Raw genomic sequence first — 24,607 nt, forward strand, 5'->3', positions numbered from 1 at the left:
GTTGCAGACAGGATGTACTATTTGGATTTAGGCCCATTCTATTACCAAAATGGCCAGTAGTAATCTCAGAGAACTGGTTGCAGACATGATGTACTATTTGGATTTAGGCCCATTCTATTACCAAAATGGCCAGTAGTAATCTCAGAGAACTGGTTGCAGACATGATGTACTATTTGGATTTAGGCCCATTCTATTACCAAAATGGCCAGTAGTAATCTCAGAGAACTGGTTGCAGACAGGATGTACTATTTGGATTTAGGCCCATTCTATTACCAAAATGGCCAGTAGTAATCTCAGAGAACTGGTTGCAGACAGGATGTACTATTTGGATTTAGGCCCATTCTATTACCAAAATGGCCAGTAGTAATCTCTGAGAACTGGTTGCAGACATGATGTACTATTTGGATTTAGGCCCATTCTATTACCAGCCCTATTGATCAAATCAAAAACACTGACAAGCAAATACGATTGAACTCATAATGTAATTATTATAAAAATAAAAATATATATTTAATTTATTAATTTTAAGAATCAGTATCACAGACAAGCAAACAGAACACTCAAGGTGAGCCAGCACAAAGTGTAAAAACATTGAAATAAAATATAACCTCTTCATATGACTAGCAGATGTGATTGGTCAATACTCATCACATGTTCATCAAAATCCTCTACGATTGATCAATAAATGCAAAAACTAAAATATGTCATCAAGAAAAGATAGATCAGGTCCTGTCATTTTCTGTTTTTTTGGAGTAGTTGGAGACATCTCTTCAATTTGCTCAGAGTTTGGAATGATGATATTCATATTACTGCTACGATGAGATTTGTTCACAATTCCACCAGTCTCGCTAAAGAAAATGAAAACAATAAATTAGTTACTGTTAACTAAATGCATCTTTGAATTGCAACACTCAAACGACATCAAGTAAATGGAAAATAAGTGATCTCCAGTTCAATATTTTTTGTCCAATGATTTATAAGAATGTTGCTTATTCAGAACTGACATAAAACAATTTAGTGTTGTCGCCATAGTAACTATAATGGAAGTAGCAGTAGCAGAATGAGTTTGACAAAATCCAGTCATAAAAGTTGATAGTACCTTTCACTGTCCAATAGCTGGCAATCTTTTGATGGTCTATGTTTGTATGCTGCACTAACACAAGTTACGATTGGATTATTTTCTGCATCACTGTCTTTTGTAAGATCAGTTGTGGTTGGTTTATCTCTGCTCACAAGACCATCACTTTCTTTCATCATAGTATCTACTGTATTTTGGTGAGCAACTGGATGAGCTTCTCTAGCAATCTTGAGAGCATTTTGATCTGCTTGCTCAGTTTGTCTGGACTTCTCCGACGTCATAGCATTCTGTAAAATAAATAGCCATTTACTACTCTTAATAGTAATAAGCATGACAATAAAATCAACCACATCACTGCCCAATGCTGAAAATAACAGTCTGTATTACTGGTAATATACATATTTATCCCTTGGATCATGCATGTTTCATGTGGTAATCATTTGATATTTTTGATATCACAACCTTGATATAAATGGGCTATTGATGACCTAAAAATTGTCACATCATTTCCAAAGATACCAAAACATGGTTTAATTGCAATTTTTTTGTTTGAAATATGGTAAATATTAATGTTTTCGATACTTCCCAGTAATCTACAACATTCACAAACATGGGTTTTGCTTGTGATGATATTGAATTATATACACGTAGTAATTTTCATGTTCCACAACAGTGGCTCAGAAGAAATGAAAATTACTTCACCCATTTGATAAATCCGATATCACATGGTCATTTATTGGAGATCCTATATTGAAGATTATTAATATTTAATTTCAGGAAGCAAAAAACTATGAATAAATTATTATTCATCTCACCTCTTGTAGTATGATTCTGGCTGCATTGACCAATTCTAGCTCATTCATGCAATAGAGAGTCATTGGCTGAGAATACATGCGTGATAACTTTCTTGGACTGAAACAAATACAGACAAAAACAAGTTACCATATTTGTTCTATTAGAAGTGCATCTCCAATAAACAGTCTATCACTATAATATGAATTCTTTTGAACATAGCATGGGTTTTGTCATTTATGTATATGCGTCACTAATAGAAAAATATTGTGTTGCTCTCCTTAACAGATTCTACAGTTAACTTTTAGAAAATATATAGTTTATGGATTTTGCAAGATTCAACTACACGTACAGTTTATGTTCAATTTCACGCACAATTTATATTGCACATTACGTAATTACAACAAAAACCAAAATTAGACAATTGTAGTTTAGCACAGTATGTTTTTAATATTTTAAAATAAATTTAGTTTGTTGACTTTTAGCAACCATGTATTGTGAGCATTGAAAATCCTATTCTAGTTACCTGTTGTAAAAGGATGCAATTATCTGAACTAAAATTTCCACTGAAACAAATTATTTATTTGCAAATAGAGCAAATACAATATCAAACAAACAAGACATGAATGTCCCCGTCATTTAATTATCAAATGACCCACTTAGGATTTTCAGATTTGGAAAAAAAAAAAGTATGTGCATATTCAACAGAGACTTGTCATCAACCTGTTTCATTGATATCTGCTGCAAATTTCTGTAAAAGAAAGTGAACGGACGGAAAGCAGAAATTTGAAACTATAGTCCGCCTAAGTGTTTCATTGATTAATAGTAAAATTCCATGAAAGTGAAATCATTAGTTGGGGAAAGAAATTGTCAGTATACTGATTACTGTAGTAGAACATTCAGGATTTAAGGTTTCTGCAGTATTTTCAATACAGAATTCAGATGAAGACTAACAAGGACAGTTGAAAAAGCTCACACCACCAAACAAGAGATAAGTATAAATAGCTCTACTCTGCCAACTTTGTCAAAAACATTCTTGAAAAGTATGATCAGCTTCAATGAAATATACTGAACAGATATATAAATTAAATGAAGTACTGCTAAAAAATATGTCACCTGGTTGACGATGCACTGTTACCTTGGTCCATGGGTAGCTCACTTATCCCATCATGCTCTATGGCATTAGCACCTAGCTGACACTGTTCTTTACTTTTAGGCAATAACCACTTTGGTATTGACCTGACACTTTCCTTGGTGGTAATGTTCAGTGTTTTTTCTGGTACCTGACATCTCTGTCTCAGTGAATCAAATCTACTGCCTACTTCAGTGATAGGTGTAGCATACCTACAGTACTGTTCATTGTATTTTTGTAAAGCGTCTTTATCTTTGAAACAAATACCATGGCAACGGCCTCCATCACAGTGTGTCTGGTAAAAGTTCTCCTTTGCCATGGCGCCATCCTGATAAAGAGGAACAGTTATGACCTCATCTGATACATCTATATTTGGGGCGAACTTGGCAGTTTTTAGAATTTCCAGCTCAGAGGTTTTATTGGCACAGTTTGAGGCAGTGATGATATTAGGATGTGAAAAAACATCTCTGGCTTTCATGTGATTGACACCGGCAGAGATTGCACACTGTATATGTCTGGATGTGAATGTCAAATACAAAGTCCCAGGATGGTTTAATTGCAGATGATGCATTCTCTGTAACCATGCAACCAATCCAGGCTGAGGTGGAACTGCAAAATTTCCACACTCTGTGGAGTCATCAACACAACAAAAATAAACAGGAAAATCAAGGAAGTCAGCACATAGTTTTGATAATACCTGTTTCATTCTGTTCTCAGATGGTGAATCAGAAATAAAATCTGTCAAAAAAAACAAAAAAACAAAAAGATAATTCTATTAGAAATAAATCTCCAATAACGTATCACTATTGTATATAGCATTACATCATGAGATTTATTATTCATCATGATGTATGATTCAAATAAATGATTAAACAAATCTAAAATAGTAACAGACATATACTGTGGCATTGAAATAATATCTAAAAGGCTTCATTCAGGTAAAACACTTTAGATTGAAATTGTCATTAGTATTTGCACATGTTTTCCAGTGTTCTATGGGTAAGTCAGTTCTGCTGAACAGTATTATATGGGTAAGTCAGTTCTGCTGAACAGTGTTATATGGGTAAGTCAGTTCTGCTGAACAGTGTTCTATGGGTAAGTCAGTTCTGCTGAACAGTGTTATATGGGTAAGTCAGTTCTGCTGAACAGTGTTCTATTGGTATGTCAGTTCTGCTGAACAGTGTTCTATTGGTATGTCAGTTCTGCTGAACAGTGTTATATGGGTAAGTCAGTTCTGTTGAACAGTGTTCTATTGGTATGTCAGTTCTGCTGAACAGTGTTCTATTGGTATGTCAGTTCTGCTGAACAGTGTTCTATTGGTATATCAGTTCTGCTGAACAGTGTTCTATTGGTATGTCAGTTCTGCTGAACAGTGTTCTATTGGTATGTCAGTTCTGCTGAACAGTGTTCTATTGGTATGTCAGTCCTGCTGACCAGTGTTCTATTGGTATGTCAGTTCTGCTGAAGAGTGTTCTATGGCTATGTCAGCCCTGCTGAACAGTGTTCTATGGCTATGTCAGCCCTGCTGAACAGTGTTCTATGGCTATGTCAGTTCTGCTGAACAGTGTTCTATGGGTATGTCAGTTCTGCTGGACAGTGTTTTATGGTTATGTCAGTTCTGCTGAACAGTGTTATATGGGTAAGTCAGTTCTGATGAACAGTGTTCTATTGGTATGTCAGTTCTGATGAACAGTGTTCTATTGGTATGTCAGTTCTGCTGAACAGTGTTCTATTGGTATGTCAGTTCTGCTGAACAGTGTTCTATTGGTATGTCTGTACTGCTGAACAGTGTTCAATTGGTATGTCAGTTCTGCTGAACAGTGTTTTATTGGTATGTCAGTCCTGTTGAACAGTGTTCTATGGTTATGTCAGTTCTGCTGAACAATGTTCTATGGTTATGTCAGTTCTGCTGAAGAGTGTTCTATTGGTATGTCAGTTCTGCTGAACAGTGTTCTATTGGCAAGTCAGTCCTGCTGAACAGTGTTCTATTGGTATGTCAGTTCTGCTGAACAGTGTTCTATGACTATGTCAGTTCTGCTCAACAGTGTTCCATGGATATATCAGTTCTTCTGAACAGTGTTCTATGGTTATGTCAGTTCTGCTGAACAGTGTTATATGGGTAAGTCAGTTCTGCTGAACAGTGTTCTATGGCTATGTCAGTTCTGCTGAACAGTGTTCTATGAGTAAGTTAGTTCTGCTGAACAGTGTTCTATGAGTAAGTCAGTTCTGCTGAACAGTGATCTATTGGTATGTCAGTTCTGCTGAACAGTGTTCTATGACTAAGTCAGTTCTATTGAACAGTGTCATATGGGTAAGTCAGTTCTGCTGAACAGTGTTCTATGAGTATGTCAGTTCTGCTGAACATTGTTCTATGAGTATGTGTTCGATTGGTATGTCAGTTCTGCTGAACAGTGTTCTATGGCTATGTCAGTTCTGCTGAACAGTGTTCTATGACTATGTCAGTCCTGCTGAACAGTGTTCTATTGGTATGTCAGTTCTGCTGAACAGTGTTCTATGGGTATGTCAGTTCTGCTGAACAGTGTTCTATTGGTATGTCACTTCTGCTGAACAGTGTTCTATTGGTATGTCAGTTCTGCTGAACAGTGTTCTATTGGTAAGTCAGTTGTGCTGAACAGTGTTCTATTGGTATGTCAGTTCTGCTGAACGGTGTTCTATTGGTATGTCAGTCCTGCTGAACAGTGTTCTATTGGTATGTCAGTTCTGCTGAACAGTGTTCTATGGGTATGTCAGTTCTGCTGAACAGTGTTCTATTGGTATGTCAGTTCTGCTGAACAGTGTTCTATTGGTAAGTCAGTCCTGCTGAGCAGTGTTATATGGGTAAGTCAGTTCTGCTGAACAGTGTTCTATGGCTATGTCTGTTCTGCTGAACAGTGTTTTATTGGTATGTCAGTCTTGCTGAACAGTGTTCTATTGGTATGTCAGTTCTGCTGAACAGTGTTCTATTGGTAAGTCAGTTTGTCGCATACGACTTGTTTACCACTTCCGTGTGACTGAGAATGTTCTAGAACCGTACTGTGTCTGGGTGGAATTTTTAGAAGTTGGTTGAATAGGTAATAGGACAATGTAGGAGGCAATAGAAGGTAATGGAACATTCTAGAAATTTGTAGTAAGTTCCAGACTCATTATGTATGCTGATGTAATGGTCTATTTATAGACAGTGTGGGTTGTTGTTCAGCACTGTTGTTCAGCACTGAGATCAGATCGGAGATCTCGTTGAATTGTATTGGAGTTTAAGTATCTAGTTATTGGAGTAGTGGAGTTTTACCACGTTATTGTACTTGATGTTTGCAGAGTATAATAATACCAGTACCAGTTGAAACCTCATCTGTTGGATCCATGTTCGTATTTTATCATCGCCGCCAGGGAAGTCTTTATGTTACTGTTGCCATTTTGGTATTTGAACCATCACACCTGTACTATACCAATTACGGTAATATTACGTTGCGTGTGACATCTGGGGGCTCGTCCGGGAACAGTGAAGACATAGAAGATAACATGGCCAGCGAGATAAAAGATATGTCGAAACAAGAGTTGATGGAATGGGCGGATGAACTGGGAATGACTGGAGAAGACAAAAGGAAATTTATTTTGGAGCAATTGAGTTCTCAGCGGGCTGACAGACAAGCGACGAGGGAAGAGAGAAAGGCAAAAATGGAAATAGAAGTAGAGGTGAGGAAAATGGAGATTGAGGAAAGAAAGGAAAAGTTACGTCTGGAAGCGGAAGCAAAACAGCGAGAAAAAGAAAGGGAGATTGAGGAAAGAAAGGACGAGTTACGGCTGGAAGCGGAAGCAGGCGAAAGAGAAAAATTGCGAATGGAAGCAGAACAGCGAGAAAAGGAAAGGGAAGCAGAGGTAAGGAAAATGGAGATTGAGGAAAGAAAGGAAAAGTTACGACTGGAAGCGGAAGCAGAACAGCGAGAAAAGGAAAGGGAGATTGAGGAAAGAAGGGAAAAGTTACGATTGGAAGTGGAAGAAAAGAAAGGAGAATTTGAGTTGAGGAAATTAGAGCTGCAAGCAGCAATGTCGGGGTTTCAACAGGCTGATTTTGGCGGTCAACGAAATGTGGTCAGTGATGCACAGTCACCAAAGTTGCCTGCATTTGTGGATGGTAAGGACGAACTTGATAGTTATTTATTGCGGTTTGAGAGGTTTGCAACGAATGCGAGTTGGCATAGTAATGGATGGGCCACAAAATTGAGTGCGCTGTTGACTGGTAGAGCACTGGAAGTATATTCCAGGATGTCCGACACTTGATGTAGTTGACTATGATCGTGTGAAGGTGGCGCTGTTGACAAGATACGATTTCACAGAGGATGGGTACAGGAAGCGATTCCGTGAAATTAAACCTGAAAGTTCCGAGAGTCCTGACCAGTTAATTGTGCGGCTTAAGAATTATTTTGCTAAATGGGTTGAGTTGTCAGGCACTGCAGCAACATATGATGGTGTTACCGACTTGATGGTGAAGGAGCAGTTTATTGGTGCCTGTACAAAAGATCTTGCAGTTTATCTTAAAGAAAGAGCACCCAAAGATTTAGATGAGTTGGCAGTAATAGCAAAGCAGTACCTAGTGGCTCATGGTCGACAGTTATCCACAAAGTACCAGGTGAGGCGTAACGATAATAAGACTGCCATTAGTAATACTGATGTGGGACAGGGCAGTAGTATCCGGTGTTTTGTATGTCAGGGTGTTGGTCATCGAGCAGCACAATGTCCATCCCGCGTTACTGATGACAAAGGTGGACAGTGCTTTCAGTGTGGTGCCATAGGACATGTGGCTAAGTTCTGCCGTAGTGGACAACACAAGAGACAAGAAAGAAAGAGTGTCAAACCCAGCACTACTACTGGTGCAGCTGCAGTGGTTAAAGAGGAGTCTAATATCAGTGCTAGCTGTGCTGTTCAAATTACCAGTGATGTGCCTAAAATGATTGAGAAGGACCATTTGTTGTTAGCATCGGGGGACCAGTTAAAGGTTGTGAATGGTGCATGTATGGAACGGAGTGGCGTTGTGGAGAACAGGACTTTGCCTGTGGGTCAAGGGAAGGTTGGTGACACAGTTGTGACCATGTTGAGAGACACTGGGTGTAATGGCATTATAGTCAAGAAGAGCTTGGTACCAGATGACCAGTATACAAAAAAGATGGGTCATATATTGATGGTTGATCGTACTGTAAGAAGGGTTCCAGTCGCCATGGTGGAAATTAATACGCCATATTTGAGAGGCACGGTTGAAGCATTATGTGTGCAGGGCCCAATCTATGAGTGAATTGTTGGGAATGTACCCGGAGCAAGACCACCAGATGACCCGGATCCAGTGTGGAATGTGAGTGGAGCAGTAACAACCAGAGCGCAAGCGAAGAAATCTGGTAAGGTGAAGCCGCTCAAAGTGTGTGATGTAAAGACTGGAGCACATGTAACAAAAGACAAATTAATCGAGATGCAGCAAGCAGACACATCGTTGAAGAAATATTATAATAAGACAGAACCAGAAGTGAGAGGGCACCATACAACCGAGTTCCAGGTATATGGAGGCTTGCTATATCGTGTGTATCGGGATCGTCCAGTTCCAGGAGGCAAGACGGTACGTCAAGTGGTTGTGCCGAAACTGTTGAGGACTCGTGTTATGGAGATTGCCCATGATTCAATATTTGGTGGACACATGGGGATAAAGAAGACAGAAGACCGGATTGTGACTAGCTTTTATTGGCCTGGGCTACATCAAGATGTTACCAGTTTTTGTAGGTCGTGTGATGTGTGCCAGAAGACTGTTTCAAAGGGATCAGTTGTGAAGGCCCCATTAGGTAAGATGCCTTTAATTGATATGCCATTCAAGCGTGTGGCTATAGATTTGGTTGGACCAATTACACCAGCCAGTGACGGGGGTCATCGATACATCTTAACCATGGTGGACTATGCTACACGGTATCTAGAGGCCATTCCACTTAAAAATAAAGATACGGAGACTGTAGCCGAGGCGTTGATTGACTTTTATAGCCGATTGGGGATTCCAAAAGAAGTACTAAGTGACATGGGGACTCGTTTGTGTCAGAATGCATGCAAGAAGTATCAAGGTTGCTCAGCATTAAGAGACTGACGTCTACGCCCTATCACCCCATCTGTAATGGACTGGTGGAAAAGTTTAATGGTACATTGAAGAAGATGTTAAAGCGGTTGTGCCATGAACAACCAAGGCAATGGCATCGGTATATTAGTGCTTTACTCTTCGCATATAGAGAGGTACCACAGGAGTCAACTGGTTTTTCCCCATTTGAGCTGTTATATGGTCGAACGGTTAGAGGCCCAATGAAGATCCTTAAAGAGTTATGGACCAAAGAAAGCGATACTCCTGAGATAGTTAATAGTTACCAGTATGTGATTGAGTTGAGAGATCGGTTAGAACAGACATTAGAGATTGCTCGAGAGGAATTACAAAAGGCACAGAACCGATACAGGTGTTACTATGATCGTAAAACGAAGAAACGAGTGCTTAAGGAAGGAGATAGGGTGTTAATTTTGCTGCCAACTGACAACAACAAGCTATTGATGCAGTGGAAGGGTCCTTATGTGGTGGAGCAGGTAATAGGCAAAAACGATTATCGAGTGAGGGTAGGTGACAAAGTGAAGACGTATCATGTAAATATGTTAAAGTTGTATGTTGAGCGGGAGACGTCACCTCAACCAGATGGAAGTGAGACAAGTTACTCACCAAATACGGCCATAGACTTGATGAATGCTGTGCGCGCAGCTACAGCGGGGTGCAACGATTCAGATGAAGAGAATGCTTTAGACGAAGATGATATTCTAGAGTTAGGAACTTGTAAACCCAAGGAGTCAGGTAAAGATGTTCAAATTGGTACAGACCTGACGGAACGCCAGAGAAAGGAACTTGTGGGTTTAGTCAATACCTATGATAAGGTGTTTACTGACTTGCCAGGAAAGACCAAGATAATCAGTCATAAGATTGACCTGACAAATGATACACCAATACGATCTAAGCCATACTCACTACCATATGCAATAAGGGAGAACCTTAGGCAAGATATTGAAGATATGTTAAAAATGGAGTAATCAGGAAGTCCACATCACCCTATGCGTCACCGGTGGTGATTGTAAAGAAGAAGGATGGATTGAATCGCATATGTGTAGATTATAGGAAATTAAATAAGGTCACTGTAACCGACCCTGAGCCAATGGTAACAACAGGGGACATATTTCAGAGGCTACATAATAGTAAGTTCCTGTCAAAAATTGATTTAAGTAAGGGTTAATGGCAGATACCAGTAGCTGAAGAAGATATACCAAAGACAGCATTTGTTACTCCTGATGAAACTTATGAATTTTTAAAGATGCCATTTGGAATGAAGAATTCAGGAGCTACTCTGGTGCGGGGAATCAGGAAATTATTGTCAGGTATGGAGGGGGTTGGAAGCTATATAGATGACCTGATAGTTTATTCAAGCTGCTGGGATGAGCATGTGCAAGTATTATCTGAGTTGTTACGAAGACTGAGGGCAGCGGACATAACAGCTAGACTATCCAAGTGTGTTCTGGGTGCAACATCAGTAGAATTCCTGGGTCATGAAATTGGACACAATTGGGTGAGTCCGAGTCACGAAAACATGGAAAAAATTCGAGAAGCGCAAAGACCAGCGACCAAGAAAGGTGTCCGATCATTCTTTGGGCTGGTCAATTACTACAGAGATCACATCCCCTTATTCGCAACTATTGCAGCACCGCTGAGTGATCTACTAAGGAAAGGACAACCCAACAAAGTTGTATGGGGAGAGGCCCAGGAGAAAGCATATAACACTTTGCGGGAATACTTATTGGGCAAACCAATTTTGAAGTTGCCAGACCCACAGAAACCATTTGTGTTGCGGACGGACGCGTCTCAGGTAGGAATTGGAGCAGTACTTATGCAGAATCATGGTGAGAAGCTTCATCCAGTTGCGTATGCAAGTAAAAAGTTATCCGATGCAGAAAAGAAATATTCAACTGTAGAAAGGGAATGTTTAGCCATTGTATGGGGCGTGAATAAATTTCGCCTATATTTAGCCGGTGTGGAGTTCATTTTGCAGACGGATCATAAACCATTGTCTTACCTGGATAAAGCCAAGTTTGCAAATGACCGAGTGATGAGATGGGCGATGACTCTGCAAGGATATAATTATCGTGTTGAGGATATTCCTGGACGGGACAATGTGGTAGCGGACTACCTGAGTAGATTGATGGACTGAGGAACTTTTGAACAGTATAGTAGAATGTTATTCGTTTATGACTGTATTTCATATTTTATTATATTTTACTGTATGTGATTTTCGAATTTTTGTACTCAGAGCTTTATTCAGTTCGATTTGATATATTGTATTGTTGTTTTATTTGAAATTGTTATCGTATTCGTATCATTGACGTCGTTGCTAGTCATGTAATATTATATGTTATAATATTCTTGAGAGGGGAGGCATGTCGCATACGACTTGTTTACCACTTCCGTGTGACTGAGAATGTTCTAGAACCGTACTGTGTCTGGGTGGAATTTTTAGAAGTTGGTTGAATAGGTAATAGGACACTGTAGGAGGCAATAGAAGGTAAGGAAGATTCTAGAAATTTGTAGTAAGTTCCAGACTCATTATTTATGCTGATGTAATGGTCTATTTATAGACAGTGTGGGTATATATAGAGGAGTTGTTCAGCTCTGAGATCAGATCGGAGATCTCGTTGAATTGTATTGGAGTTTAAGTATCTAGTTATTGGAGTAGTCGAGTTTTACCGCGTTATTGTACTTGATGTTTGCAGAGTATAATAATACCAGTACCAGTTGAAACCTCATCTGTTGGCTCCGTGTTCGTATTTTATCATCGCCGCCAGGGAAGTCTTTTTGTTACTGTTGCCATTTTGGTATTTGAACCATCACACCTGTACTATACCAATTACGGTAATATTACTTGGGTGTGACACAGTTCTGCTGAACAGTGTTATATGGGTAAGTCAGTTCTGCTGAACAGTGTTTTATTGGTATGTCAGTCTTGTTGAACAGTGTTCTATGGCTATGTCAGTTCTGCTGAACAGTGTTCTATTGGTATGTCAGTTCTGCTGAACAGTGTTCTATTGGTATGTCAGTTCTGCTGAACAGTGTTTTATTGGTATGTCAGTTCTGCTGAACAGTGTGCTATTGGTATGTCAGTCCTGTTGAACAGTGTTCTATGGTTATGTCAGTTCTGCTGAACAGTGTTCTATGGTTATGTCAGTTCTGCTGAAGAGTGTTCTATGGGTATGTCAGTCCTGCTGAACAGTTCTCTATGGGTATGTCAGATTTGCTGAACAGTGTTCTATGATTATGTCAGTTCTGTTGAACAGTGTTTATGGGTATGTCAGTTCTGCTAAACAGTGTTTATGGGTATGTCAGTTCTGCTGAACAGTGTTTATGGGTATGTCAGTTCCGCTGAACAGTGTTTATGGGTATGTCAGTTCTGCTGAATAGTGTTTATGGGTATGTCAGTTCTGCTGAACAGTGTTCATGGGTATGTCAGTTCCGCTAAACAGTGTTTATGGGTATGTCAGTTCTGCTGAACAGTGTTTATGGGTATGTCAGTTCTACTGAATAGTGTTTATGGGTATGTCAGTTCTGCTGAACAGTGTTTATGGGTATGTCAGTTCTGCTGAACAGTGTTCTATGGTTATGTCAGTCCTGCTGAACAGTTCTCTATGGGTATGTCAGATTTGCTCAACAGTGTTCTATGATTATGTCAGTTCTGTTGAACAGTGTTTATGGGTATGTCAGTTCTGCTAAACAGTGTTTATGGGTATGTCAGTTCTGCTGAACAGTGTTTATGGGTATGTCAGTTCCGCTGAACAGTGTTTATGGGTATGTCAGTTCTGCTGAATAGTGTTTATGGGTATGTCAGTTCTGCTGAACAGTGTTCATGGGTATGTCAGTTCTGCTAAACAGTGTTTATGGGTATGTCAGTTCTGCTGAACAGTGTTTATGGGTATGTCAGTTCTACTGAATAGTGTTTATGGGTATGTCAGTTCTGCTGAACAGTGTTTATGGGTATGTCAGTTCTGCTGAACAGTGTTCTATGGTTATGTCAGTTCTGCTGAACAGTGTTCAATGTTCTATTACTCGCAAGATGTGGGAGTTCATGAAAACCCAGGAGGTGGGGAGTTCATGATGACCCAGGAGGTGGGGAGTTCATGAAAACCCAGGGGGTGCTGAGTTCCTGAAAACCCAGGAGGTGGGGAGTTCATGAAAACCCAGGAGGTGGGGAGTTCATGGAAAACCAGCATTCCTCTCTGCAAAAAATGTGCACTGATACTATCATACATTCAACTAAGATCCACTAGCAATTTTCATGCATAATGCTTCAAACTGTTACTTGAATATAGAATACTATATATAATATAGCAAACTGAAAATACTATGCATCAAAATAAGTAGTGACCATCTAGAACCTAATATGACTATGCCAAAAGATTCTATAGAAAAGCATTTCTAGAACATTTGTGGAATGGGCCATACCATGTGTGGTTATAGGGGAGTCCTATCAGACTGGGGAGTCACTAAATACTTACTGTTGTTGCATCTGTCATTAATTATGATTACTCTGCCACCTGGATTGGCTTTGTACCATGTGTTAAACGTATATGTGATACCGTGTACTATCGTCAGGTGGTCATCATTCAAATCCAACATTCCCTCCCACTGAACAAAAAGTGCTGGAAGCTCAAACTAGAAATGTAAAGAACTGATTTAGTAAGAATATATGAATGAATCCTAATATTAAAGTGGACTGAAATTAACTTTTTTGGCTTTTTGAAGAATACACATTTTACTGTGCTGCATAACCTGAACTTGTGTATTCTGTTGAACAGGTTGAGAATACTTTTTAAACTCTTCCAAGTCAATTTTGGTTCCTTTTCCGCATATAATTTTTCCAACATTTTGATTTTGCTCTCAGCTCACTGGAAAATTGTGTCTATTTGGTCAAAATTGCAAAAGTACATCTCATTAAAACAATTTTGAACCAACATAAAATTGAAACATTTAAAAATGCAAATGATCAATGTTTTCATAGAACACAAGCAAAAATATAGACTGCATGATAAACCTTGTCTGAGACGTACACAGATGTACAGAATGCATTATATCAAATCTTGTATATATATATTTGAATAATGAAATGCAGCAATCTAATTACACATTGGAAACATATTGACAGAAAATACACCTTGTATTTCACTGTAGTACATAGATTAGTTTCCACTTCTTCAACTTGTAAACCATCCACGTCAAGTGGTGGCACTGGTAACTGCCCCTGGAATGAGCTGATGTTCCCACAAAACCATTTCTCAAACTTTGCATCAGTTTGGCACATATTGACTGGAGATGGTACTGCCCGGGGAGATGACGTAGAGTTTGGATCTGTGAGGGTTCTCTCAGCCAATGCCCATTCCCTTGCCCAAAAGACCTGCAGCCTTTCACTTGGGCAAAATTTGACACATTTGAACTGACAGCTTGGAATCTGTGAAATAAGATTAGAACTTTAGATTAGAACGGTCAAATATGCAATAAAGTTGACTTTAAATTCAAACAAAACAAAAACATTTACTAAATGTATTTATTTAGCATAATCCGCATGTGTTACGTAATGTTTTGTTTGCTGTATGTTGGAAACCTCAAAATTATGAACCAACATTTATAGTGTGGTAATGTTTAATGATAAAAAAATGAAATATGAAAACACTCATGTAACAACGTATAGGTTAAAATAAAATTCTTGTACAAATCTCACAGTGAGGAATAAGAAATGAAGTTCACAGTAATGATGGATCAACGATTTGATTTGTTACCAAATACAGCAATCTCCACAACGATAATTTACCACTGTCTTGAACGACTGATACAGTCCATACTTAATTGTTGGAAATGTATGATGATCAATCTGAAAGACTAGATTGTGTTCTATGATGCAGTGCTTTGAGCGACTAGAAGTTACAATACTATGTTTCAGACCATTGACACTGACATATTGTTATATGTGAATAATAGCAACTATTCAGTCTAACACATGTCACAAGTTTTTGAATACTGATCGCACATAAATTGCAATGACATCAACCAGAGATTGTTGGTTGAATTTTATTCCAGTCTTGCCACAAATCCGAATGCATCTGACAAGTAGTTTTGCTAGAATTAAAATGAACTGAAAAACATGGATGTTAATTGGTTTTGAGACGTACAAGGCATTGTGGCTACATTGATGCGCTTTTTGGTTTATATATTGAGTGAACAAACTAACTATATATACAAAATGGCCGACCAGTGGCAATTTTCTTTTAATTAATGTTGTTCCAGAGCAATATCTTTCAATATGGACAAGTACTTGTTTGACGATCAGATACAAGATGACTGAATGTCAATCATTTTAATGTTAAAAAATCATCATAATCTAGCATCACCTTCTGGATCCATGTCTCTGACATGTTTATGCTCAAACTATATTACCGTACTATAAACAAAACTATATATCTAAATTTGATAACTAACAGGAACTGTGCCATGCATGGCTTGTTCTTTTTTCTTGTGACATACTGTTTTGCAGTTTATAAATAATCTCAACTTTCTTTTTGTGAATATTTTAAATATACTATCGGTAAGTAAAGTAACATGATGAGTACTTTCATTAATGTGTTGGCTGCTATTGAAATAAAGTATTTGGAATCTGACCTGCAATTTGTGTGACTACCAAGATCTGCCATGATGTCAAACTAGTTGGAATCTAGCCTTGATTAAACTAGATAAAAGGTTAAATGCTCTATTTATTTATTTAGTTGGATAAGAATCAATCTATATACAATGTATATTTCCTGGTACTGACAATGGCTTGTATTTTGAATATGTAACTGACTAGTTTTGATTAGAGTGCTTGTTTAATTGATTGATTTATTTATTTGTTTCTTTGACCTTGTTTGATGAGGGTAGCCTCAGATCATTAGTTAGACATACATACACATTTTCGCTAAATTACAATAAAGTATGAAACACTAAGACAACAAAGAATTGCATTTAAACGACTTATGCCCCATATGCCTTAGTTCTGTTCACACAATCTACCATCTATTTCATTAATTTAGCCGTCACCTCACCGTTATACCTTGGCAGAATTCCCTCTATAAATCTGTATTCACTGTCAATGATATCAGACACAACAACGCATACTCTGGTGTGTTCATTGGTTAATGGAACAAGAAGACATGTGTGATGACGTGTTTGCATAGGAAATTGCATGTTTTTGTAAAGCTATGTAGTGATATAAGACGACAAAATCTTTTGGTTTAAATTTGAAATTGGTGCAAGAAGTTGTTACAAGAATGCTGATTGATGGATCCAGGTCTTGGACATGACCAATCAAATCATTCAATTTAACTGAGGTCAAATACTTAAAGGGCGGTGGTTGTTGCGCTGCACACGTGCGACATTTGTGTTTCTCTACTAATGAGTATGAGGTTTGACCTGGGCGCGACTAGCACTAATTACCGCTGGTGACACTTTCGATACCTTCAAATCACCTAATTAAAAATTGGTAACGTCTCAGCTTGTACTCGTTGGTACTCGTACTCATTGCGCAACAGTCAAAGTCTCCATCTTTGTTTATACAAGACCTATATAGTTCGCGCATGCGTGGCATGATGACTACCTCCCTTTAACACAATTATGAACAGGTTTGTAGAGACAGTCATGGATTGTTGGTTAATCAATATCACAAATCAATATGTAACGATCACGACCACTTTGAAAGAAATGAGCCCAGGCTAAAGTCCTGGACATACTTGATATTTTGAGTGTTTTCTTGAGACATTATTGTCAGATGGTTAAATATTCAGCAAATTACTTACTTTATCACTAATGGATTTTATGTACGACTTCCGGGTCAAGTCAGACCAATTTTCATCATCAATGACGACTTTTTTTCCTGATCTGAGTAATTTGACGATATGGAGAATTATGTGACGAAGACCTAATGATGAGTCATACTGGAATGTCTCTTGTGCCGAGACTCTCTCGTATGAAGAATACTTCTCAATGTAGTGTTTAGTCTTGCCCTAGAACAAGAAAAAACAACAAATACAAAAATCTCTGATCGATGCAAATAATTTTAGTGACAACCAGCCAGTTAAAGGTCTCGTGAGTTGTGCCAGTGATGACCCCCCCCCCCATTTACCATCATCTAAACACCATTTCGACTAATAGCATGGCAGCAATTCATGCCTGACAAGCTATATATTTGTGTTTCCAACCTCTAGTACATATTCAGAAATGTTCATTCAATACCACTGAGATATATACTGTGCAACAAGTCAGTAATTTTTTATATCATCTGACAAGTCGTGTATTTAGAACAGAATACAGTGCCAGTGCACAAGGTTTCTTGACAATTGGCTTTTCAAAATAAATCTGTGCCTAATATGCACAGACTACCAACTTTTGTACTTGGGTTACCATTTTTCAAAATTAGTAGTGCAGTACTACAGCAATTGACAAAAAACAATTGACAATTGTTGTTTTATTATACAACATTTTCAATAGAGCATTTATTTATTTTTGTTTACATTTTCTTGCATGGTACCTTGTTAGTACCTAATAAACTTGATGGACTACTGAATATTACTATGTAACTACCAGCTTGACAGCCCAGCAGGCTTCCCAGATTTTTTTATTTCAAGCTTTACTGGTGATTATCTGACTGGGGATATATGGTAAATACAAGTACTACTGGTAAACTCAATAATATAACATGAATTTCATAAAAGATGCCAAATAGTACAGCAATGTATCTAAGCAAAATGATGGCAAGAATAATACAGGCTAGAATTTTTGTCAAGAAAAAATGCTTGCCAACTGTTGGCAGGAAAAATGTGTTTAGTCATATATATATATAGAAAATTAGACATGGTTAATATTTTAACGTGGTTGATAAGGTTTCCACATATCAATGTTTTGGTGGGAAAAACAATTTATACTACATAATGAGAACAACATATCTATCTAAATAACATGTAGAGTTTACCAATGGTGTTGCATTCAGGTATCTAGAGGACACCACCTATTACAATCTAGCTTTGTCAAGCAAATCTCTGGGATAATTGTACAAGACGACAACTTTATCAAAGACCTGGGTGTAATGTCAAATACACTGACATCTTGCGGGCCTAAGCTTCTTTCTGAAGATTTTGTGTTATTTCCCATAATAGTGTGTATCATGTATCACAATTTTTTAACACAAAGTCAGATAAACAATTAAAGGTGTTGAGAGAATCGTATTTTCCTGACTGCCTGGTTCCTTAGTTTCTCAAAACAATATCTAGTAGTTTGAAGTTATTGGAATCGTTTTATTATTTAAGACATTAGACACATGCATATCCATTGATTTGATCAGCACTGAGGCCCAGAACATATACCCAATGTTCTGGGCCTCAGTGCTGACCAAATCAATGGATATGCATGTAGTGGGCCCTCAGGGTTGTCCATAAAAATTAGTAGATATACAAGTTCACATTCTCATTGTCATCAGTTTTCTTTAGAAGCAATTAGTGTTTTGAAGATTATTTCTACCTTTGCATATATCGTTGCTGAACTTGTTTTCATTTTGCATACATCAAAAGTCTTTTTCAATCTTTATTCATGAATTCATTGTGATCTTTTTTATTTGCAAGCAAAAAATCATTTTTTTTTAAAGAAGATTCACTGAATAACCTGGTTAACAGAGAAATGTTTTTAAGATGTTGAATCACATAAAAAATCTGCTTTGGCAATATTTCTTATCAGAATATTTGAAGAACTGATCAAGTTCACTAGTTATTTGAGAAGCTATGATATTTTTTGAAGAATATGTTTATATCCATTCCTTCTTATTACTTACAAGAAATTATTTCAAATGGTTTAAATTTTGGGCAGATACCTTGCAGCTTGTACACCGTACAGCTGTTTTTATGAATACAAATGTTCAGTGCTGGCAAATCGGTAGATATAAATTTTGTGGGTCTTAGTGCTGCCCATAATAGTGTACTTTAAACTGTACTTTATTTTCGTCAATCTACCTTGTACATTTAGATTTTGTAGAAATCACCCATTCAGGATTTTTTTCCCTGTTTTCTTTGCACCCATGGTGAATCAACTTCAAACCACCGCTACTTAAGGGCTGGTACTGAATACTGATCAGTAGTACTGTAAATAAACCATTTTAATGCTACAAGAGAATAATTTATGTGACGTTCAAATTGTGAAATTTTACAACAGTGAAAAATTCTCTGGGGTCCTATTACATGGAGTGTCAGAAACTTTCAAGAAATTTTGTCTTCACCAACGTCACACAATCCTGAAATCACAAGCATTTTACATTCAATGTTGGACTGTTTTCAATGAGCAAAGACTTGATAAAACGTGAATATCTACTCCCACTCACATATTTTTCTCCGGCAATTCTAGTTTAATATGAATCTTCTAAATGTTTAATTAAACTCAGAAGCTAAATATTATTGGATACAGATGTAATATCTACTACAATATATGTTACATGAATAGTACTTTTGAGAACCCTGTTAAGTCACCTGGAGAGTTGTTCACAACGTTCTAAGTATTGACAGGAAACAGCTCGTGAAATTAGAAACTAGTTTTCAAGATTTGCGTTGGCGCGCATGGGGTACAATTTCATTTCATTTTCGGTTAATAAGTTATAACATCGGGTGATTTCAGCTAATCGCCACACACTAAACGCCTACACTGACGACTTTCTTTTACTCCCAATCCCTTCGAACATTATGTCTACGATTCCACTAGATCGGCTCAGTAGAGAGGCTCAAGAGAAACTCGATGAATACATCTGTAGATCATGATCCGTACGATGTGTGGGGCAGAAGACATCTGCGAATGAAACACTATGACGATCATTCTCATTAATCCATTGGATATCGCCCATGTGAAATATAACAACAGCTGGTCAAGAAAAGAAGGGAAACACACGTGGAGTTACTAGTATTCGGACATACTCACAACAAACGGTGGGCCATAAAACACTACAACATCCGCCATATTAAAACTTGTGCGAAAATGCGCATGTCAGGTCGTCAGAAGAATCTATCTTGTACTGGGGTGAGATCGGAACTTTTTCATCCGCGGGTACCTTAACTTTCTACTTTATTATAACAACACTATACACCAATAAAATGTTCATCGAATTTACAATACATGCGGATTTTCGATAAGATGATATGCAACGTCTTAAAAAAATTAATTTGACAGAAATCCCTGCGTGCGTGACCACTTTCCGTATTCAAAACTCCCTATCCGTTTTGGTACATTCAAAGGACCCTGGAAAACAACCTTGAGGGTCAAGGCTACCAACGATCGTATTGTTGTCGTCGTAGTTCGTTCTCTCTCGCTCCACGAACGAGTCAGTGTGTATTGAATCTTTGCGTTACACGCAGCTCTTAGCCAACTGGGCGCTAACAGTAGTGGTTATACAATCGGGAGTTAAAAGACAGCCCTGCAGAGCTTTGTTTACACAACACACCGCCATCACAACACAGCTGTCTGTGTGTGTCACTGTTGCAGTGAACGCAGGATGAGCGGTTCAACTAGCAGAACAAAGCAGCAGCACAGTGCAGACAAAGCCGAAGAACCGGCGAGCGCCGAGACCGTGGAAAGTGGCGACACCGAGATGGCAGAAACTGTTGACACCACAGAAAGAGAAGTGCCACCGAAAAGGCGTGGTAGAAAGCCCGGATCAACAAAGAAGAAAGCGGCGCCAACACCACAACAACCGCTGGCTGAAGGCGAAAAACGTGGAAGAGGCAGACCCCGGAAACTCCCGCGAAAGGAAACCAGTGGGCCGAAAAGACCACGGGGACGACCTCGGAAATATCCACCGAAAGTCGACTCAGGACCCAAACGACCAAGAGGGCGACCTCGGAAAAGTGAGGGAGATCCATCAGTTTCATTAACGCTGAAAATCAAGAAAGGGGAAATCGCCACATCTAAAAAAAAGGATGGTCGTGGAAGAAAGCGAAAAGAACCCTCAGCTGGCGCAGCAACACCATCGACGAAGCCGGCTGGCGTAAAACGTGGACGCGGTCGGCCTCCAGGAAGTGTGAAGAAAAGAAAGGTAGTAGAAGAGATCATTGAAGAGGCTGAGGCCGAAAGCTCCGTCGCCGTGACAACAGCGGCAACGGAACCACCGGCAGTTAAAAAACCCAGAAGCAAGCCCCCGAAGAAGGCAATGATCGATGCTGTTGCCGCTGAACGCGAGGCATCAGGCGAGTGAACAAGAAAAGTGCGCCGAGAATGAGAAAATCTATTGAATGCTGTATTCGAGACAGTCCACATGTAAAATGTTGACTCAATGCTGTTGCTATGAAAAGGTGGTGGGGATAGATTACGTAATGTTGTACCATTAGTTAATAATAGGTGGCAAATTAATGTATAAAGTTTGGGTCAGAATTATTCACTCTTGCGATTTTTATTACCATAGAAACGGATGAATTAGATACAACTGACAGGATTTTCTTGATATTGCATTTTTTTTAAAAAGCTATTTGCTTCTTTTAAAACATCTGATTTGAATATTGTTGTCTTGGCAACAATTGCATTTTTTTATCATGAAATTGTTATTTTGGTGCAACTGGCAACTTGTATCATCTTTGTATGCTCCAAGCTTTCAGTATGTCACTCAATTTGTTTCCATGGCAACCTAAGCTTCTAGGGACTGTGGCGAGAATCACCATTTTGAGTGGAATTTTTTTTTGCAATGATTATCGTATTTTTTGCAGCATTATTTTTGCATACTTGTTCTTTCAAAGTTTGAAAACACTTATCATTTTTATTGCGCTTTTAACAAATAAGGGTCTTCTGCTTGTTTCCCATGATAAATCTATGGTGAAAAGCAAACATACTTGCCAATGCAATTAGTACCAGTATTTGTATTTTGATACCAACCAAACATGAATTGCACATGTTCAAGTACAAATACTTATGTTTGATCATAATTATTTTTTTTAATTGTTTTTGCTTGAAAATCTTACCCTAGCTCAAGCTTGTTTGCTACAAAGTTTACAAATATTGCTGAGTGCTATATTTCACTTATAATTTGTCAAGCCTGTCATTGCCAGTTCCATCAGTTAAATGGATTGTAACCTAAAAGAGTGATTCATATGGTTGTGAAGGTCTGAGAATTGAAGTGATTAGCAATTAATTAATTGATTGATATAATGTGTTTTTTGAAAATGCTCACATTCCTTCTAAACTGTAGACATTCTGAAAAAGACCCGTAGAAGAAACATGAAAGATAATTTTGTTCACCATCTTCATGAGCTACTTTAGTAGCCATGGTGAGTGTTGTCATAGCACCACAAGTGGATGTAATGTCCACTTTTTATAGAAACGACAAGTTCCATGCATGAGTTTATTCAGTGATGATTGCAATCATATTAGATGATTTCAAATCAGTTTGTTCTCTGATATGAAGCTGTTTACATCTGGTGTTTGTTGTAGATTTGAAATCAGAGAATACATTGTAAAAGTGCTCGATGAATCGTATTCATCTTGAAACCACCAAGTAATTAGTTTTGAAATCACAGCAACAAAATGTGATAATGGAACTTTAGTTACTGAATTTTTTAAATCCTGACTATGATATGCATAAGGCCTGACTTGTGTCTTAGTAATATCAGAGGAACTATTTGTACCACTGTGACCACTTCACTTTAGAAGAGGTTGTTTTGTAGTTTAACTAAATAAATCAGTTGTTCTTTGGGCCAGACCAAGAATACTGTTGCATGGATGTATAGGTGCTGACGACGACATGATGCAAATAAAGTAACATCTCTTCGGTTGCATTCCAGCTTTATTTCTGCCTGCAAAAGCATTCCATTTATATGCTATAATAATCAAGATAATATCAAAACTATCTGAACAGACTAATAAAAATAAGCTTGCTAAAACTGTAATTTAATCTATGTATTTGGCTTTCTGTGTGATTTTTGTTCACGCACAATAAAATCAAATCATAAATTGACAGGGTAAATACTATGCAGGCATCTTTGTAATAATAATAATTAACACATCAGTCCATGCAACAACACATCCAATTGGTCTGGCCAGTTTTTCCTGAAATATTTTTTCATACAAAGAATTTTGAGAATTTTTTATAAGGAAATTTCTTTAATTTTAATGGTTGTATGCTGCATGTGTTTATGGTGCTTTCTTTGGTTTACAAAAAAGCATTTTTTTTTTTAGTGAACTTTTACAATTAACTAAGATTTAACTGTTTTTATCCGATGTGAATGTGTGCAGGCACAGTATTTGCTTTAAATTTTTCTTTTTATGGATAGGTATGTCAAATGTTGTGAACATTGTGGTTGAGATTTTTTACATGTTTGGTATGATACTAGATGTTGATTTTCTATTTTCTTTTATGTGGAAGTTCTGATTCAATGTTCTTAATGCAACTATTCAATATAAAGAAACAATATTTGGTATGTTATAAAATATTTCATTTGATAGTTGATATGGAAACGATCATTCAAAAAGCTTATTGATGACTTGAAATGCAAACATTTTCCAACACACGAAATATTACCAGAAAAATAACCAAAATTTATCTTTTTATTTTGTTTCCCAGTTTTTGACCTCAAAACAAAATCAACTATTTAAATAATCAAATATTGAAGGGAGTGACAACCGGCTGGTTACAGTGAATGTGTGCAGAAGCAATACAATAAACATGTTTATACATTTGGATTGGCAAATCGGAAACATAAGGAGCAAAAGAAGCTTCTGTATCCCCTCAGAGACCATGTGCCTCTACTATAGCATTGGATTCGGAAGAGTGGCACACATCTTTACTTTTTGAGTTGTGAATTGTAGCAATAGTTACTACATATGTTTTCTAATGACTACATGTGATTTGTTTCCGCATATTGACTACATGTGTTTTATTTCTTATTTGCAAATATACATTATATGTGCATTGAAGAGTTGTATTGTGAGATTATATCTTGAGACATAAGCCTGGTATATATGACTACTCCCTATAAAAGAACCATTCTAGTTGGAAAAACATACTGATTGTCATTCATCAGAAAGTCTCTGATTTGCTGGTCAACAGCAAATATTTGACTTCCCACTATTTGCATGATGTGTGGTGAGCAGTTATATTCTAGGCTGTTGTAGTTTTGCAATCGAGGTAGAACTTCCCATTTATTATTCAAATTTTAATGTTTGTCTCATTTTGTTGTCTATTTTTTTTCCTCATAAATTTGTATTTTGTGTGTATTATTTTTTGTGAGTGCTGTAATAAGTATTTGATAATAACCTTAAAAACAAAAACTGTTATCACTGCATTACTATAATAATGGCCTCAGGCTGAATTGGCTGGATTAATGGTGAAAGTGACTGACCAGTGCAATTTTAATTCCACGAGATATTATTTGTCAAATAAGTTCATTTTGAAATAACAGCACCACAGTCCTCATGTTGTGCCACGGTAGAATCCCATGTTACATATACATGACATTTAAAATACATCATTTGT

At 37.7% G+C, this 24,607-nt stretch overlaps 2 protein-coding genes across 2 annotated transcripts; one reads left to right on the forward strand and one right to left on the reverse strand.

The window, feature by feature from the left end:
• Window positions 1-485: 485 nt before the first annotated feature.
• On the reverse strand, window positions 486-20,228 carry LOC102804190 (uncharacterized). Its single transcript, XM_006813096.3, has 8 exons — window positions 20,071-20,228; window positions 16,917-17,123; window positions 14,249-14,542; window positions 13,593-13,749; window positions 2,987-3,740; window positions 1,894-1,990; window positions 1,100-1,365; window positions 486-848 (listed from the first exon to the last, which is right to left on the reverse strand). Exons 1-8 carry the CDS (start codon window positions 20,107-20,109, stop codon window positions 695-697), a joined length of 1,968 nt encoding a protein of 655 aa, XP_006813159.3. The 5' UTR covers window positions 20,110-20,228; the 3' UTR covers window positions 486-694.
• A 162-nt stretch (window positions 20,229-20,390) lies between these two features.
• Window positions 20,391-21,519, forward strand: LOC102803480 (uncharacterized). Its single transcript, XM_006813090.2, has one exon. The coding sequence runs from the start codon at window positions 20,642-20,644 to the stop codon at window positions 21,338-21,340; it is 699 nt and encodes a 232-aa protein (XP_006813153.1). The 5' UTR covers window positions 20,391-20,641; the 3' UTR covers window positions 21,341-21,519.
• The last annotated feature ends 3,088 nt before the right edge of the window (window positions 21,520-24,607 follow it).

The sequence above is a fragment of the Saccoglossus kowalevskii genome, chromosome 10 (assembly GCF_978046115.1).
Source record: "Saccoglossus kowalevskii chromosome 10, keSacKowa6.1, whole genome shotgun sequence".
Taxonomy (NCBI): Eukaryota; Metazoa; Hemichordata; class Enteropneusta; family Harrimaniidae; genus Saccoglossus; species Saccoglossus kowalevskii.

Excerpts from the sequence above, each read along its gene's own strand:
- LOC102804190 (XM_006813096.3), bottom strand. The coding sequence starts at position 20,109 with ATGGCGGATGTTGTAGTGTTTTATGGCCCACCGTTTGTT. Across the intron at positions 3,741-13,592 it reads TAATGACAGATGCAACAACA|ATTTTATTTCTGATTCACCA; the intron begins GTAAGTATTTAG and ends TTTTTTTGACAG. Across the intron at positions 1,991-2,986 it reads AACAGTGCATCGTCAACCAG|TCCAAGAAAGTTATCACGCA; the intron begins GTGACATATTTT and ends TATTTGTTTCAG.
- LOC102803480 (XM_006813090.2), top strand. The coding sequence starts at position 20,642 with ATGAGCGGTTCAACTAGCAGAACAAAGCAGCAGCACAGTGCAGACAAA.